The following is a 16,595-nucleotide window of genomic DNA, read 5'->3' on the forward strand; positions in this document are numbered from 1 at the left end:
CGGCGAGCGCTGACGTGGCGCGTCCCGATTCGCGAACGGAACGCTCCGGAACGCGAAAACCGTCCAGAGCGAGCGAACAGAGACGAGCGCAATCCTCTTTGTCCTCCGCGAGTAACTCGACGCACCCTTCGGCGTAGAAGCCTCGGGTGGGGTGCTCGCGAACGTTGACGCCGACGGAGGACGAAACGCCGTGGAAGATGGCCGAGACGGCGCCCGCGCCCCCGCCCCTCCCGCCGCGCACGGAGTCGTCGTCCTCCTCCTCCGTGATGTTAATTCTTTGCGGATTTTCGTCGGCGGCGGTGTGTGGACGATGGGCGCTCGTGTTGAGTTCGATTCCAGCCGCGAGCGCGTCCACGAGCACCTCGTGCGTCTTTCTCCTCGCCACTGGTACCCCGGGCGCCACCGGCGCGGTGATGACGTCCGCGACGGCCGTTATTGTAACGGTTATAACGTCTCCGGGGTGCGTAGCTTTGACTTCGTCGACGGCGTCGAAAACCGCCGAAGCCAATTCGCCGCACACCCCGAGACGGTCGGCACCCCCCTCGGCACCCCCCCGAACGAGCGCCGATTTCCCCGAGCCGTGGATGCCCGTGGTGATCAGCGCGCACGACACGCCGTCGAGCACCGCGGCGCGCGTCGCGTCCGCGAACCCGGTTTTGTGAAAACACTCGTTCGAATTTGAAACGACAGTCGACAGCTCGTACGCCTTCTTGAGCGTCGTCCTCGGCCTGTTGAGCGTCACCCGGACGCCGCCGCCGTCGGTGGACTCTTCGATGGCGAGGCAGGCATCGGCGAGTCGCAAGTCCGGCTCGTCCCCGGCGTGCAACGCGACGACGGCGGGTTCCGAATAGTGGGAAACGCTCACAGGCGGCGAGTCACCCGGCGACCGCGCCGCGCCAGCGGTGCGTCGGGCTCGGGCCGATTCCGTCGTCCTCGGTTCGATTCCCGGCGCGGGCGGCGGCGGCGGCGGGGTTTGGAGGACCGTCGACGTTGGGGTGGTCGGGTGCGCGTGCGTGCGCGGTTGGCGGGTGGCGTTTTTGAGGAGGGAGGCCGCCGGGGTTCGTCCGGCTTCGTCGTCGTTTTTGGGCGGTTCTTTTCTTCCGGCGACTGATGCCGGGTCCGGTCCGCCGGTGTCGTCGTCAAGTGTGTCGTCGTCGTCGTCCGCCGCGCGTTGTCGTCCCGGGTTCGACGCGGCGGTTGGCGGGCGTCCAAAGCTGCCGCGCGGGTCGAACTCTCGCCACTCGTTCGACATCGCGAGCGCGTTCTTCGGGGATGCGTCGTCGAGGTTCAGGTAGATGCGAGACTCGGTATGGGGCACGGCGACCGAGGGGCGTCCGGTTCGTTCCGTCGTCCCGGGTTCGATTCCCGGCGCGGTCGTCGCATCTTCGGCGACGCGTCGACCGGACGCGGGCCTGGCGGCGGAACGTCGCGCCTTGAGCGCCGCGAGCTTGTCCCCCGTGCTCGGCCGAGATGAGGGGGTGGCGCGGGGCTGGCGAGGGGACTCGTTCTCGTTCGAGATCCCGCCGGCCGGTGAGGTGCCGCCGTGCGACGCGCCGCCGCCGCCGCCGCCGCCCGATGACGAGGACGCGCGCTTCTGCCTGAAGCGCTCGAGCGACGACGCGGGGCGGCGCGTGCCCTCGTCGCCGACCATGTCCGCGCACACGCCGACGCACCGGGTTGTGGTGGGCACCTCCAACGGTCGCGTTGACTATCTTGGCGTGAGAGAAGAATCATCCACCTCCTTTCGCAGATGACGAGCCAACCAACGCTGCCAACGCGGACGAAGGTCATCACTTCGTCACGGGCACCATGGGCGCGGGTGGCAAGATCGCGCTGTTGACCGGCGCGTCCACCGCGTTGGCCGGTACGTCCCGTCATCGCCGTCCCATCGCCCTCCGAGCGTCCCCTCCATTCCCGCCGGCCGTTCGCGGGGACCCGACCGTTCGCGGCGCCCCCAAATCGTCGCCCCTCGTCGTCGCACGCAAACCCTCGCTCACCCCGCCCCCATCCTCCCCAACACCCGTCGACGCAGCGATACCGAAGGACAAGGCGCAGGGCGGCGCCGCGGCGGCGGGAGCGATCGGATGCCTCGGCTTACTCGTGGGCGTCTACCGCATGCCCCTGAACCGGTGCAGGTGCACCAAGGCTGAGCTGCGAGACGGGGGGTTCACGCGCAAGTTGCGCCACATGCACTGCGCCAGGTGCCTGAAGAGGACGAACAAGGGCGTGGTGGTGAGCTTCCTGACGAGCCCGCTGTATTGCGCAGGGGCGGCGGCGATGGCGGCGCAGGCGGCGCACGCGGCGGGTACGCCGGTGCTGAGGGCGGTGCGGCCGGCGTGGAGGAAGGTGCGAGGCATCGCGGCCGGCGGGGACGGCGCGCCGTAGGTGGGGGGATCGGTTGTAGTTTTATCTTGAGCTTGTGGGCACCAGCCAGAAGAGTCTCAGCCCCGCGTGAGTCAGCGATTCAAAATCCAAACCGCAGCCAAACAAGTCGAAATTTTTGAAATTCGAGCTCCCCATTCTGCACCTCGCGCGCTGACCGGCCGATGAGCGCGCGCCTCCACGCGCCGGACTCGCCGCCGGGCTCGCCGTCGCGGCGTTCGGCGCCTGCGATGAGTCACCGGCCGTTCAAAAAGCGCGACTGGGACGCGGAGCTCGCCAGACTCGGCGTTCCCTCGGACTCGCCGATGCGACTGATTCAGCGGAACGGGGACTCGGTTGGGGATGAGGCGAACAACAACATCGTCGCCGCGTCCGAGGGGGACGGCGCCGTCGCCGGCGCCGACGCCGGGGGCGATATCGGCACCCCGATAGAGGCGGAGATGGAAAAGTCGGCACCCCCGATGCGGCGCGGGTGGTCCCCCGCGAGGCCCTTCGACCTCGGCGCCGATCGCTCCCCGTTCCTCACCGACGTCGCCCCGTCGCCAAACGACGACGACGACCACCGCCACGAGCATGACGAGCTCCGGCGGTGGAAACCCGGCGCGACGCCGCTCGCGGTCGGGGGCATGCTCGGCGACGTCTACGGCCGAGACGACGACGAAATGCCAAAAGATGACGGCGACGGCGGGCGCGGGTATCGAACCGGGGACGACGGAATCGACGACGCGCGGACACCCGCCGGGACGACGAGATGGGCGAACGACGCGCAGCCCATCGCGTTTCTCGGGGCGGTCGCGGAAGACCCGATCGCCGCGACGTGGCTCCGCCGGCTGCGCGCCGAGGGCTTCAACGTCGCCGCGGCGGTTGGTCCGCCGTCCCAAGAAGCCACCCCGGAGGAGCTCCCTCGCGGCGTCGTTCGCGCGTCGCACGCCAGGCACGCCGCGGAGCTCGCTCTCGGATTTACGTCCAATCCCGCGTCCAATCCCAAGGCTTGGGCCCCGGGCGTGCGCGCCAAAGACTCGCGCGACGCGTGCGTTCGCAACGAGGGCGCGCCCCAGCCGAGGCCGCTGCTCATCGCCAGGTTCACCCACGAATCCGCGTTCGCGCACGCGATGGATGTGCTTCTCGGCGGGACACCCGGCGGATGCGGATCCGACGACGCCACCCGGAATCTCCTCGCCGGTAAACTCGTCGTCGTCAACGCCACCCCGACGACGCCCGCGACGTCGCAACGCGTCGGCGCCAAACTCGCCGCCCTGGGAGTGCCGTACGTCCACGTCGCCCTCGCGGGTGGCGCACGGGAGATCGAACTGGTGCGTTTACTTTAATCTTTGTATGGGCAATTCGACTGACCTGGTTTTTTGTTTACAGGGCGACGCTCACGCGTTCGTGTCGTACGTGGACGGTACCGTTCCGTCGCACGTTTTAAAAATATGCGGCACCGTCGCTTCCCGTAGGAATCGAACCCGCGACCATGACGTCGTCATGGACGAGTGCGAACGCGCGCTTCGAGTGTTGACCGTGGATGCGCCCACGGTGGTTGCGACGGGCGACTGCGCGGCGTGCTGCGACTTGAGGTTGGTGGAGACGACGCGGACGATCGCGATGCGCGCGAGGGTGAGGGAATCGTTTCGGCTGGGCGCCAAACTGGCGAGGAGCGAATCCGAACGTAAAAAGCTCGCGAAGACGGCGGACGACGCGGTGGTTACCGCGAACGAGGCCAAGCACGACGCCAAATGCGCGAGGAAGGAGGCGGCGGGCGTGTGGGGGCGTTTAGAAGAGGCTGAACGGCTTGTCCGCGACCTTAACCGTCAGCTTCGCGAGACTCGGACGGAGCTCGAGCTCGAACGCCGGGCCACCGCGGACGCCACGGCGCGGTGCGCCGTGCTGGAGCGCGAGCTCGCCGCGGCGGACTTCGCGGTCGCGGGTTCGATCCCCGAAGGAGCCGGCGATATTCCGGAAGATGAGAAGAAGGAAGACGAGACCCAAAAGCTCCGCGAGTCGGTGGAACACCTCAACGCGGAGATGGCGCGGGTACGATCGACCACATCGGCGAAGGTTCGCGCGCTCGTCGACGCCAAGGAAAAGGCGGAGAAGGACCTTGACGTCGTCACCAAGCGCGCGTGCGCCGCGGAACGAGCCGAGCGGGAAGCTTTGGAAGCTTCAGAAACGCTCCGCGAAGAGACGAACCGACTCGACGCCGAACTCAGAAACGCTCAGAAACGCCTGGCGTCCGCCGAGCTCGCCCTCGTCGACGAGCGAGCACGCGTCGCGCGGGTCTCCGCCGAGCTCGAGTCGCAAAGTCGCCGCCACGAATCGGACTTCAAACGGACGAAAGCCGAGCTCGACCACCTGGCGCGGAATTTCCCAGCCGCCGCCGCGGACCTCGCCGACGCGCGGGTGACGATCGAAAGCCTCACAGACGAAGTTCGAGCGCTTCGGGACGAGTTGACGCGCGTCAACGCGGCGCGAGAGGACGACGCGCGAGCCGCGGCGGAGTCGATCGAGTCGGCCGAGTCGCGAGCCGCCGACGCCGTCGCTCGCCTCGAGGCGAAAGAGAAGGAGCTCTGGGCGCGGGACAGGCAGCTCGAAAAGCGCGCGCGAGACGCCAACGCCGCCGCCAAGACGTCCGCCGAGCGCATCGCGACGCTGACGGACGAGAAGGCGCGAACGGCCGCGGAGTTGACGGGTGCCAAGGCGGCGATTCGAAGGACCAACAAAGTCAAAGAAGAAACCGCGCGACGGCTCAGAGACGAACTCGAGGAGACGAAGAGGGCTCTGCTGCACGCCACGTCCCGGCGCGTGGGCAGACCTTGGGCGGGCGGTTCCGACCTTGGGGGACCTTTGAAGGGTAACGGCAATGACGGCGCCGGGGGTAAAGACGCGAGTGAAGACGCGTTGGAGGACAAGTTGGAAAAAGAGCGAGGGAAACGGGAGAGGGCTGAAGCCGCGGCGGCGTCGCTCCAATCCGCGCTCGCTTTGGCTCGCAAGCAATCGCACGACGACCACGAACGCGCGCTGAGGGAATGCGCAGCCCTGAAGGCGCGGGCGTCCGAGCTGGAGCTCGAGCGCGACTCGTTGCGGGTGACGCTCAAGGGCAGGGCGGATCTGGCGGCTGACTTGACCGCTCGAGCCAGGAACGACGCCGGCGCAATCGCCGGGCTCAAGGCGCGGTGCGAGCGCGCTCGACGCGAGCTCAAACAGGGAAACGACGCGGTGGCTCGCCTCGCGAAGCGCCTGGCGGAGTCGGAGCGGGAGCGCGGGAGCGCGCGAGTGCGAATGGAAACGGCGGCGGCGACGGCGAGCCGGGTCACGAACGAGGCGGAGGAGGCAAAGTCGGAGGTCGAGACCGCGAAGGCTGAGGCGGCGAAGGTCACGATCGACGCGACCGCCGCGCGTCACGAGCTCGAGGTGGCGGTGAGGGCTCGGGACGTCGCGGTGGAAGACGCGGCGCGTTTGAAGGCGCGTTTGGCCGCGCACGAGCGGACGATCGAGGAGCTGAGGCGCGAGGTTCGACAACACGCCACGCGAATCCCCGAGGATGAAACGCTTCACCAAAGGGCGCTCGTCGAACAGTCGCAGGCGCTCGTGAACAAACAGTCGGAGGAGCTCGCGGAGCTGCGCGCCAAGGTGCGCGACGCGGAGGAGCAGACGAGAAAGGCGACGGACGCGCTGGTCAAGACGGAGGCGTGGGCGCGCGCCGCGGAGAAGGCGTTGGCGGCGGAGAAGGCTTCGAGCCCCAAGGCGAAGGGCTCGCCGGCGCGGTCGGTGGAGCGCGCCGGGGAGGGTTCCGTCGTCGCGGGGTCGAACCCCGCGTCGGCCGCCGCCTCGCCGCTCCGGTCGCTCGACGCCAACGCGGGGCGCGGCGACGGTTCGACCCGGGACGAGAAACGGCTCGAGAAACGGCTCGAGAAACGGCTCGAGAAACGGCGCGAAGAGCCCCCGTCGACCGCCACGCCGGCGTCCTCCGTCGAGAACCTCCCCGAGCTCCTGTCGAGCCACGCGCCGTCGCCGGCGCGTCCGGCGCGCGCCGCCAAGGCGGACGGGGCGGTGGTCGCCGCGAAGGTCGCCGAAGAAACGGCTCGAGAAACGCCCCGTGAGGAGACGAAGCGGCACCCGCGTCGACTCGCGAAAAAACTCGCCGAAATCGCCGCCGAGCTCGACGACCTCGCGCCCGCGCTGGGCTCGCTTCAAAGAGCGCTCGGCTCGATCGAGATGAAACCCACGCTGGACGCGCTGAGGCTCGGGAAGCGCGCGCCGCGTGCGTGCGAGGCGTTGGCGGCGATCCTAGCGTTGTCCGTGACGGATCCGCGTCTGTTCGACGGCTTCGACGGGCCCCTGACGAAGGAGGACGTCTCCGACGCTTTGCGTACGGGCGACGCCTTCGGGGTTGAACCCGACGACGCCCTAAACCCTGACCGTGACCCTAAACCTCCTCGCGCCGTGCACGCGAGTTGGATCGCCGTTCGGGGGTACCTGAACCACCACGCGGTGACGGTCGGGGACGGCGCGCACGGCGCGCTGGCGACGCGAACGCGGTTGCCGCCGCTCGAGGTTAGAGCCGCCGCCTGCGTCTCGGCGGATGATTTGGATCTGAATGATTTGGATCTCGAAGCCGTCGCCTCTTCTCGCGAGGATCTGGCGTTTGCCGTCTCGCAGCTCAAGGCGCTGGTGGAGGGCGGGTTGGGGGAGGCGGAGGCTGCGGCGAGCGGGTGCGCGGTTTGCGAGCTGCTGCACGCGTGGTCTGTCGCGGCTGTGCGAACGCGGCAGCTCATCGGTCAGCGATTGGAGCTCATCGGTCAGCGCGAGGCTCTCGGGTGTTCGGAGGAGAACGAAACGTGCGTGGTTTCAATAGACGAGATGGACGAGGCGGAAGAGGTTGAGCGGGCGTTCGTTAAGGTGCGGGCGAGGAAGGGCGGGGCGAAGGGGAGAGCGGCGGCGGCGGCGGCGAAGCCTCCGAGGCGCCCCTCGCGAGTCAGAGACTTTGTGTTTTGATGTGCAACTCAACTCCGGTTGGTCCTATAATATCAGATCAGTTCAGGGTTGGATGGAATTTCGCCGTCCCAGCTGTCCGCTGGCTCGGCCGATCGTCGACGTCATCAGGATGAGGCTCTCCGCGCGTGCCCACCCACACTCCTCGGCGGACCTCGCGCGACGCCATGTCCACCGCCTCGCGCGCCCTTCTCGGGTGTGATGCGCGCGCCCTTCGCGCGCGCGCCCGGATCGCGTCCGATCGCGCGGTCGCGTCCCCCCGCGAGGCGTTCTCCGCGCGCGCGCGCCGCGTCGCCCCTCGCGTGCGGCGCGCGACGATTAGGCCACCGTCCGCAATGGCAAAGTCTGACGCGGTCGCGGTCGCGGGTCGCCCCAACAGCATCGACGAGCTCGACATGGAGCGCGGCGCGTGCGTCCTCGCGCCCAAGTACTCCGCCACGCTCGTCCGCGAGCGCGCGCTGGACGGCCCGGGAGAGACGCTCAAGACGCTGGCGCGGGGAGTCGAGATCGTCACAGCCGCCGGCGTGTTCGTCTCCGGCCTCATCCTCGACAACTTCCGCAAGACCGAGGACGTCGTGTCGAGGTCCGAGCAGCTCCGCGTTCAGCTCGCGGAGCTCGGCCCGAGCTTCGTGAAAGCCGGCCAGGTGCTCGCCAACCGCCCGGACATCGTCCGAGCCGACTACATGGAGCAGCTGACGAAACTGCAAGACGACGTGCCCCCATTTCCCAATGCAAAGGCGTTTGAAATCATGGAACAGGAGCTCGGGCGGCCGATATCGGAGGTTTACTCGGACATCTCGTCCGAGCCCATCGCCGCGGCGTCGCTGGGTCAGGTGTACCGCGGCAGGTTGCGCGCCACGGGGGAAGAGGTGGCGATCAAGGTGCAGCGTCCGGGTATCGAGCCGATCATCTATCGCGATTTGGTCCTCTTTCGCGCGCTCGCCGCGTTCGTCAACCAGGTTTCCATGCGACGTTTGGGGTGCAACGCGCAGCTCATCGTGGACGAGTTCGGGGAGAAGCTGCTCGAGGAGCTCGACTACGTGCAGGAGGGGCGGAACCTGGCCGAGTTTTACCAAAATTTCGACGGCGACCCGGTGGTGAAGATTCCCAAGTTTTATCCCGAGGCGAGCGGCGCGCGGATGCTCACGATGGAGTGGATCGACGGCGTGCGGTGCACGGACCCGGCGGGGATCAGGGCGGCGGGCGTTGACGTCGACAACTTCATCCGCGTCGGCGTGATGTCCGGCTTGCGACAGCTCCTCGAGTTTGGCCTCTTTCACGGCGATCCCCACCCGGGGAACATATTCGCGCTCAAAGACGGTCGCATCGCGTACGTGGACTTTGGTAACGTCGCGCAGCTGTCGCAGACGAACAAGGAGGTGCTCATCGACGCGGTGGTGCACGCGGTGAACGAGGACTACGACGCCATGGCGGGTGATTTCATCCGGCTGGGTTTTTTATCGCCCGGCACCGACGTCAGGCCCATCGTCCCGGCGCTGGAGTCCATCTGGCAGGACGCGCGGACGGCGTCGCTGTCGAGCTTCAACTTTCGCACCGTCACCGCCGCGTTCAACGAGCTGGTGTACCAGTACCCGATTCGCATTCCGGAGAGGTTCTCGCTCGTGATCCGATCCTTATTAACCCAAGAGGGAATCTGCATGACGCTCAAACCGGAGTTTAGGTTTCTCGAGGTGGCGTACCCGTACGTGGCCAAGAGGCTGCTCACCGATCGCGACGCGAGGCTGAGGGAGAGGCTCATACAGGTGCTGTTCAAGCAGGGCAAGTTCCAGTGGACGCGGCTGGAGAACTTGGTGGAGCTGGCGCAAGAGGGCGCCGGGGAGTTGGACCTCACCGACACCGTCTCCGACGGAGCCCAGCTGCTCATCACGGACGAGACGCTCCGAACGCAGCTCATCCTCGCGCTGACCGAGGACGACAGGCTGCACGTGGACGAGGTGGCGAGGCTGCTGAGGGTGCTGCAGGGCGGGGTGAAGGTGGACAGGCTGGCGCAGACGGCGACGACGGATGGACCCGCGTTTTTGAGGAAGATGGCGCTGTCGTGGAGCGAGTCGGTGCTTCGACCGTGAAGGCGCCGCGCCCCTCGTCTCGCGCGTGTGTCTCGTTCATTCGTCGGCTGTAGCATTATCGCATCGCCCTTTGCTTTTTATTACAAGGTTATCAAGTACATCAAGTAAGTCAACACTCGAGTTGTTGGTCCGTCGAGGGAGGCGCTCGCGAGGAGTTCAGCGAGGGGCGAAAAGGTTTCGAAGGAACCAGAGCTGGAGCCATATCACCGCAATCACGCACGCGCACATGGTGGAAAGTTGGAACCAGTCGGACATGAGAATCAGCTCGAAGGCACCGGGTCCTCCGTTGCGTTCCCAGCGCCTGAGCGTCTCCACCATGGGCGGGTGCCCGTGCTTGTTTCTCCAGACGACCATGTCTATCTTGATGCGAATACACTTCTTCCAAGACTCCTGCAGCTCCTGCTGTTCGCGACGCGCCATCCGCATTAGCTTAATGGGTGACAATTCCGGCGGAAAAACCGGCCCGTTGCGTATAAAGGATCGCCAAACATCCCGCGATCGTTCCTCCAGATGGCTGTCGAGCTTCGCCTTCATCGTCCGAACTCCGGGCTCGCTCCACACCGCTTTCCAGCACGTCTTGTTCACCCTCGATAAGCTGAGAACGTCTTCGACCTCGAGCCGGGGAAGTATCTCGGCTTGGAAGACGTCCGGCAGCCCCGCGGCGAGGGCCTCTACGATGTTTGCCTCGCCGCGGGAGTAGACGCCTCCACGATGTTTGCTCGAGCGCCCACCCATGCGAAGTGTCGAGGGGGAGGAGTGAGTCTTGTGGACTTTTCTTCGGCCGGTCCCGTCAAAATGTCCCGAGATGTGGCGATTCGCGTGTCGGGCACGTGGCGATCAAACGACACGCCAGTCGGTCGATTTGAAAGACGTGCGATTTTTGGCACCGGTCGATTGAAACCGGACCGAGCGCCCGACCCTCCGTCCGCACGACGTGGCGAGAGATCCCGCGTTTTGGATAAAGCATCGGCGATGCGGCCGTCGCCGGGCACACCCCGTCGCGCCGACGAAGACGCGTCGCAGGTTTCCGAACGCGGGCGCCGCCGCATCCACATCACTCGCGCGTAGCGTGAAAGCTTCCGAGAGGTGATGCCCATGATGTCCATCGCCGCCGCGTCCGCGTCCGTGGCTACGATGAAGGCCTCCATCGGCGGCAAAAGGCCGACTTCCGTGGCTGCGAAGCGCCGCGTCGCGACGGCGACCGGTCGCGTCCGCGCCGCGGTTCCGCGCGCCTCGTTCGATCCCCTCGACGTCGCCCGCGGGTCCGGCGCCGTCGCGGCCCGGAAGGTTCTCTTCCCCGAGGTCGTGGGAACCACCCCGCGCGAGTGGATGGCATCAGCGGCGGGCGCCGAGGCCGGGGCGGATGCCGAGGGGGGTGCCGCGCCGTCTCTCGCCGCCGCTCGATCGGACGGCGCGTCGCGTTCGGTCGCCACCGCGGCCGGCGTGCTCGCCCTCGCGGGTCTCGCCGTCGCCCCCGACGCGTTCGCCGCGTCCGTCGCCGCCATCGCCGACGCCACCGAGGCGGTCGAGGGAACCGGCGGCCTGCTCGACGGCTTCCTCCAGGCGTTCCTGCTCATCTTCTTCAGCGAGATCGGCGACAAGACGTTCTTCATCGCCGTCATCCTCGCCACCCAGCAGGACAAGGCCACGGTGTTCGCGGGAACCTTCGGCGCCCTCGCGGTCATGACCGTCATCTCCGTCGGCATCGGCCAGGTGTTCCACCTCGCGGAGGAGTCGACCACGGCGCTGGCGGGATCCAACTGGGACGATTACCTCGCCGTCGCGCTCCTACTCGTCTTTGGCGTTCAAACCATCCTGGGCGCCGAGGAGGACACCGCGGAGGAGGAAGAGGAGGACGCCAAGGTGGCCGTCGCGGGCATGCAGTTCGACGGCAACGCCGCGCTCGTGCTGTCCACGTTCGCGCTGGTCTTCGCCGCGGAGTGGGGCGATAAGAGCTTCATCGCGACGATTGCGCTCTCCGCGGCGGCGTCCCCCTTGGGCGTCGTGGCGGGCGCGGTGGCGGGACACGGCGTCGCCACCGGCCTCGCGGTGTTCGTCGGAGATATCCTCGGGGATAAGATCCCCGAGCGGGTGATCAAGTACGCGGGAGGCGGGCTCTTCATCGTGTTTGCCATCCTCACCGCGCTCGAGATTGGCAAGTGATTGATTTGGCAAGTTATTGTTTGGCGAGCGAGAGGCGGTTTCCTCGTCTGTCGCCGCGAGCGCGGTGTACGTCGTAGCGCGAGCGTGTCTCGTAGGACGGGGCGGGCGAAAGAGCCCGCCGGTTGTTTCCCGTGATGAAATATATCCATCGTACGCGCGTGTTTCGTTCGTAAAGCTAAACCGGCACCTTCGCGCCAAAGGTACCGTCGTATGATTAAACTTTACGCCGGGCTGTCGAACATGGCGAGGCCCCGCGCGACGGGCGACGACGGGTCCCCCCTCGCGTTCCCCGACCCCCGCGCGCCCCGGAGGAAGTTCCTCGCCACCTCCGACCCGGCCGCCTCCGCCCCGCGCGTCGCTGGCGACGGCGGGGGCTTCATCGCGGACCGAGCGAGTCCGCGTGGGTGACCGGGCGGTGACTCACCGAGCGGTGACTCACCGGGCTGGACGACGTCGCGAGACTCCCCGGGTGGCGAGTTGAGCCGCGCGACGATGGACCTCGCGGCGTCGAGGGAGGCGCGCGCCTTCCTCGCCGATTCAGCCGCGGGGGTGGACGGTTCGTAACGGTTCGTAACGGTTCGTCCCTCATCCGTCTCCTCCCCCGCCTTTGCGTCGTCGTCGATGGTTTCCGCCGGCGGCGCGATGGATAGCGTCGGGCGGTGACGTGGCGGTGACGTGGCGGCTCCCACCGGCGAGACTTCCCACCCCGCCCCCGGCGAGTCCCCCCTCGGCCCCACCCCGCCGCGACGCACCGGCGCCGGCGACGTCGCGAGACCCGCCGCGGCGGTCGACACCGCCGACCTCATCCGTTCAACCTCGGCAGATTTCTCTCGCAGCGACGCGCTCAACGAGCGGAGGCGAGCGGCGCCGTCCGACGCTACCGGCGACGTTCGCGAGAGACGGTCAAAGACGGACGAGGATGCGGGCGAGATCGAACCCGCGACGGAGAGTCGGTACGCCGCCGAAGCCGAAGCGGAAACGTCCCCGAACGGAGAGTCGATTTGGCTTTGGCTTTGACTTTGGCTTTGGTTTTGGCTTTGGCTTTGGTCGACGTTCGCCGCCCTCAGCCGCGCCGCCGCCTCAACCATACCCGGGAGGGCCACGCCGAGAGACCTGTCGAACCCCCGGGTGGAGAACGGCGAGGCGTCGTCCGCCGGGAGACGGGGACGAGCGGGCGAAACGCCTTTCGTAACGCCCTTCCCCGACGACCCCGGGGTCCCCCGCGAAACGACGCCCCCCCTCCCGCCGCCGCCCGCGCCCGCTCGCTCGGCCATCGCCACCATCGCCTTCGCCATCGCGCCGGACGACGCCGCGATCTGCCGCGTCAGGTCGTTACGTTCCGCCGCGAGCGCCTCCAGCTTGGCCTCCGCGTCCTTCAGGCGCTTCTTAGCCGCGACGTCCCTCGACCTCGCCTCCGCTTCGGTTCTCTTAACCTTTTCCTCCGCGGATGCCACCAGACGCGCTCTTTCGGCGACGGCGTCCGCGATCTCAGCCTTGGCGCGCGCCTCCGCCTTTTTGGCGCGCTCCTCCGCGGAGGCGATGGACTTGCCCTCGATGGATCGCGCGCGTTCCTCGGCTCTTCGCAGCGTCTCCCTCGCGAGTTCCCTGTCCTTCTTCGCCAGCTTCGTCGCCTTGGCGGCTGCTCGCTTCTCCTTCCTGACCAACGACGCGAGTTCCTTGGCGTCGGTTCGTATCTCCGCCATCGCCTCCGCCACCGCGACGCGCGCGAGTTTTCCGGCGTCCGCGGTGGACTCGCACGCCTCCTGCGCGGCGTTGCGCGCGGCGTATCCGACGGTGGACGCGTCGTCCACGGCGGTTTTCATCGCCGCGTGAAAATCAATCTGATCGCGAACCGCGGTGCGAACGACGCCGACGCATCGCGCCGCCGCCGCCTCCGCGCGCTGCACCGCGTCCGCGTACGCCTGCATTACCGCGCGTGCTTCGAGTAGGCCGGTTCCCATCGCCTCGGCCGTTTCTCGCGCCGTTTCTGCGGTCACTTCGGCGTCGGCGGAGACGGCTGAAGCGTGATCCGCGCATCTCGAGGCGAACTCCGCGCGTTCCCTGCACTCCTCAGCCTTGGCGTCCATGACATCCACGCGGCCTTCGATCGTCGTCTTAAACCCACCGAGTTGCTCGGCGACGGCGTCTACGGTGTCCGCGACGGCCCTCTCGATGTCCTGGATCCGTTCCCGCGCGTCCCGCTCGAGCTCGGCCTGCGACGCCGCGACTCTGTCCGCGAGCGTGGAAGCCTCAATGACTCTCGCCGAAGCATCCTCCGCGGCTCGCGTCGATCGCTCCGCCGCCTCCCGCGCCGCGGAAGCCTCCGACGCGACGCGTTCGCCCACGCGCGCTTCGTCCAGCACGCTCGCCAACTCTCGCCGTCCCTCCGCAACGGCGTCGATGAAAGAACGGCACAGATCTTCGCACTTACGAATCTTCACGCTCACGAGCTCGGCGGCTTCCGAATCGTCTCTGCGTTTGCGCTCCAGCGCCTGGGCGATCGCGGCGTCGCACTCGCGCTTGATCGCGTCGCTACGCGCGCGACAGTGCTCGAGCTCGAGTCGCCACGACCGGTCGAGCTGCGTCACCGCCGCGTTGAGCGAGGAAACCAACGAGCTCTGCTCGTCGGCTCTTTCTCGTTTCAAACCCTTCGCCGTCTCAACCAGAGCGCGCTCCGCGACGGCGACCGCGCGCTCGACCGCGGCGTCCTTCGCGGCGGCGATGGCGCCGGTGACTTCGGCTCGCAACGCGTCGACCTGCGCGGGAACTGTCGTAACGGTCGTAACGGTCGCTTCGAGTCGTGACTCGAAGCTTGCGAGTCGGCGTTCGATTTCTTCGTCGCTCCGGTTTCGTCTCTCCGCGAGTTGTTCTCGGGTTCGGGCCTCGCCGGTCGCCAACCGTCTGACCTCGCGCCCCAGGGACTCGGCGCCAGCCTCTAGGCGCTCGACGACGGCGCGCGTCTCGCGGGCGTATCGATCCAGCGACTCCGCCTCGCGTTGCATCGCGTTCACCCGCGGGGAATCATCTGCGTCCCTCGGCGATTTCGCAGCGTCCTTGGCTGCGATCTTCGCAACCTTGGACGCGGTCTTGTCGTGCATCGCGAGGAGTTCCTCGCGCGTCGCGTCGAGCTTGCGTTCCAGGTCACCGGCGCGCCCCTCCGCGCGTTCGGCGCGAGCCTTCCAAGCCTCGTTCGCCGCCTCCAGGGCGGCGACGCGCGAGTCGGTGTCCCGGACCTGGTTGGCAACCTCGCCGAGGATCTGCGACAGCGACTTGAGCACCGAGTCCCGCTCCCTGTCCAGCAGCCGAGTGGACGACGACGACGCGTTCGTTCCCGCGGCGGCGTCGCGGTCGACGGGCGATCCCCCCGCGACGAGCTTGCGCTCCAGCTCGGCGAGCTCAAAGATGGACAGCTCCGGGGACGCGGGAGGAGAAGCGTTCGCGTTCGACGACGATGGCTTGTTGATTCGCGAGAGCCTGGAGCGCGGCGAGAGCGCGCCGGGGGAAGCCGGCGCGCGCGGGTCCCCCGCCGCGCCGGCGCCGGCGCGCGGGGACATCGGCGGAGACGGTGTCACGGGGGGAAACGTGAAACCCGCCTCCCCATCCATGGCGGGTTCAATCGAGTGTGGGCCGCGCCGGTTCGTCGCGTCCGAGGCCAACGCAAACGGTCACACCGAGTCCGTGTCATCACCTGACGCGGTGCCGACTGCCGGCTGGCTGGTCCAACACCCGCTCGACGGGAGTCGCGGGTTCATCAATCAGGCGCGGCATTGCGTCCGCGCGCGAGTTGGAAATGACGGCGTTCCCGGTGCGGGCGGCGATATCGGCGCGCGCGGCGTGTCCCGCGCTCCCGAAGCGACGCGTCGGGAGCGGGCGCCGAGACTCCGCGGCGGCGACCGAGGCTCGAGCGGCGGCGGCAGACGACGAATCAGACAACATCACGATCGTCGAACGCGGCCACGTCGACTTGGGGACGTCCGCCGCCTTCTTGGCGACGGCGACGACGCGGCGACGTCTGGCGGTCGCCGTCGCGGCCGCGCTGGCGCTCGAACCCGCGATCCCGCGATCCTCCGCGGGGGCTCTCACCGACCTGGTCAAGAACTCCGGCGTGGGCGGGCCCAACCTCGGCCTCGTGGAGTTCGACTCGCCCGACCTCGACTACAGCTTTTTTTATCCCAAAGGATGGAAGGTGCTGCGAAACAGGCTGAGGCGCGGCGTGATCGTGTCGGACTTCGACGCGCCCGTGGGTAACCCGAAGGTGTACGTCGAGGTCGTGTCCGCGCCCCCCGCGGGCGAGCTCGCAGGTGACGCACCGGTCGGTGGTGACGCACCGGGCGGTGACGCACCGGGCGGTGACGAGAGTCGAAAGTTGGCGATCCGCCGTCGCGCCGTCGACGCGCTGGTGGCGCCGGTGGAGAACGACAACAGCGGCGACGGCAAGCTCGAGGCTCCCCCGATGCGACTGGTGAAGGACCTCGACTTTAACGGCGACCCGGGGTCGAACGGCGTGAGTTCACGGGGCTTCGAAACGTACGATTACTTTACGTTTACATCGGAGACGACGACGAGGTCCGGGTACGACGTGACGCGGCGGCACTACGCCGTCGCCAAAACGAAAGGGGGTTTGGTGTACGTCTTATCCGCGAGCGCCACGACGGACGGGTTCGACGAGACGAGGGCGAGGCTGTTCGAGCGGATAGTGGCGTCGTTCGTCGTCAACTGACGATGACGTTAAGATTAGTGGCGATGTGTCCGATAGCTATAACTAGTCTAAGTTCGTACCTTCGTACCTTTTGAGTCACGAAAGGCAACGCGGGTGGTACGCTCAGCCTCATCTGCAGTCGGCGTAGACGACGCGGGTGGATCGGCGACGGGAGTGACAGTCGCAGTCGCGCGGTCGCGCTCCTCCGCAGCCGCGCACTCCCTCACATCCCTCTCGATCGCATCGAGATCCGGCGGGGTAATGCCTTGCTG

The 16,595-nt window shown here is 67.6% G+C and overlaps 8 protein-coding genes across 8 annotated transcripts; 5 read left to right on the forward strand and 3 right to left on the reverse strand.

Moving 5' to 3' along the window:
* Positions 1-51: 51 nt before the first annotated feature.
* Positions 52-1,651, reverse strand: MICPUN_53611 (predicted protein; the record flags this gene model as incomplete). The annotated part of the gene is made up of 1 exon (XM_002506861.1): positions 52-1,651. A coding segment is annotated over one exon (1,600 nt), but the record flags the coding sequence as incomplete, so codon positions are not given.
* A 158-nt stretch (positions 1,652-1,809) lies between these two features.
* On the forward strand, positions 1,810-2,385 carry MICPUN_64895 (predicted protein; the record flags this gene model as incomplete). Its single annotated transcript, XM_002506715.1, has 2 exons — positions 1,810-1,864; positions 2,033-2,385. The coding sequence occupies 2 exons, from the start codon at positions 1,810-1,812 to the stop codon at positions 2,383-2,385; spliced, it is 408 nt and encodes a 135-aa protein (XP_002506761.1).
* A 227-nt stretch (positions 2,386-2,612) lies between these two features.
* MICPUN_64896 (predicted protein) lies at positions 2,613-7,377 on the forward strand (the record flags this gene model as incomplete). The annotated part of the gene is made up of 2 exons (XM_002506716.1): positions 2,613-3,695; positions 3,754-7,377. The coding sequence occupies 2 exons, from the start codon at positions 2,613-2,615 to the stop codon at positions 7,375-7,377; spliced, it is 4,707 nt and encodes a 1,568-aa protein (XP_002506762.1).
* Positions 7,378-7,709: 332 nt separating this feature from the next.
* On the forward strand, positions 7,710-9,461 carry MICPUN_88868 (predicted protein; the record flags this gene model as incomplete). Its single annotated transcript, XM_002506717.1, has 2 exons — positions 7,710-8,414; positions 8,487-9,461. 2 exons carry the CDS (start codon positions 7,710-7,712, stop codon positions 9,459-9,461), a joined length of 1,680 nt encoding a protein of 559 aa, XP_002506763.1.
* A 156-nt stretch (positions 9,462-9,617) lies between these two features.
* MICPUN_64898 (predicted protein) lies at positions 9,618-10,196 on the reverse strand (the record flags this gene model as incomplete). Its single annotated transcript, XM_002506862.1, has 1 exon — positions 9,618-10,196. The coding sequence occupies one exon, from the start codon at positions 10,194-10,196 to the stop codon at positions 9,618-9,620; it is 579 nt and encodes a 192-aa protein (XP_002506908.1).
* Positions 10,197-11,003: 807 nt separating this feature from the next.
* MICPUN_72771 (predicted protein) lies at positions 11,004-11,612 on the forward strand (the record flags this gene model as incomplete). The annotated part of the gene is made up of 1 exon (XM_002506718.1): positions 11,004-11,612. A coding segment is annotated over one exon (609 nt), but the record flags the coding sequence as incomplete, so codon positions are not given.
* A 233-nt stretch (positions 11,613-11,845) lies between these two features.
* On the reverse strand, positions 11,846-15,229 carry MICPUN_64900 (predicted protein; the record flags this gene model as incomplete). The annotated part of the gene is made up of 1 exon (XM_002506863.1): positions 11,846-15,229. One exon carries the CDS (start codon positions 15,227-15,229, stop codon positions 11,846-11,848), a length of 3,384 nt encoding a protein of 1,127 aa, XP_002506909.1.
* Positions 15,230-15,414: 185 nt separating this feature from the next.
* On the forward strand, positions 15,415-16,344 carry MICPUN_64901 (predicted protein; the record flags this gene model as incomplete). The annotated part of the gene is made up of 1 exon (XM_002506719.1): positions 15,415-16,344. The coding sequence occupies one exon, from the start codon at positions 15,415-15,417 to the stop codon at positions 16,342-16,344; it is 930 nt and encodes a 309-aa protein (XP_002506765.1).
* Positions 16,345-16,595: the final 251 nt, after the last annotated feature.

This window comes from Micromonas commoda, chromosome 16 (genome assembly GCF_000090985.2).
Source record: "Micromonas commoda chromosome 16, complete sequence".
Classification (NCBI taxonomy): Eukaryota; Viridiplantae; Chlorophyta; class Mamiellophyceae; order Mamiellales; family Mamiellaceae; genus Micromonas; species Micromonas commoda.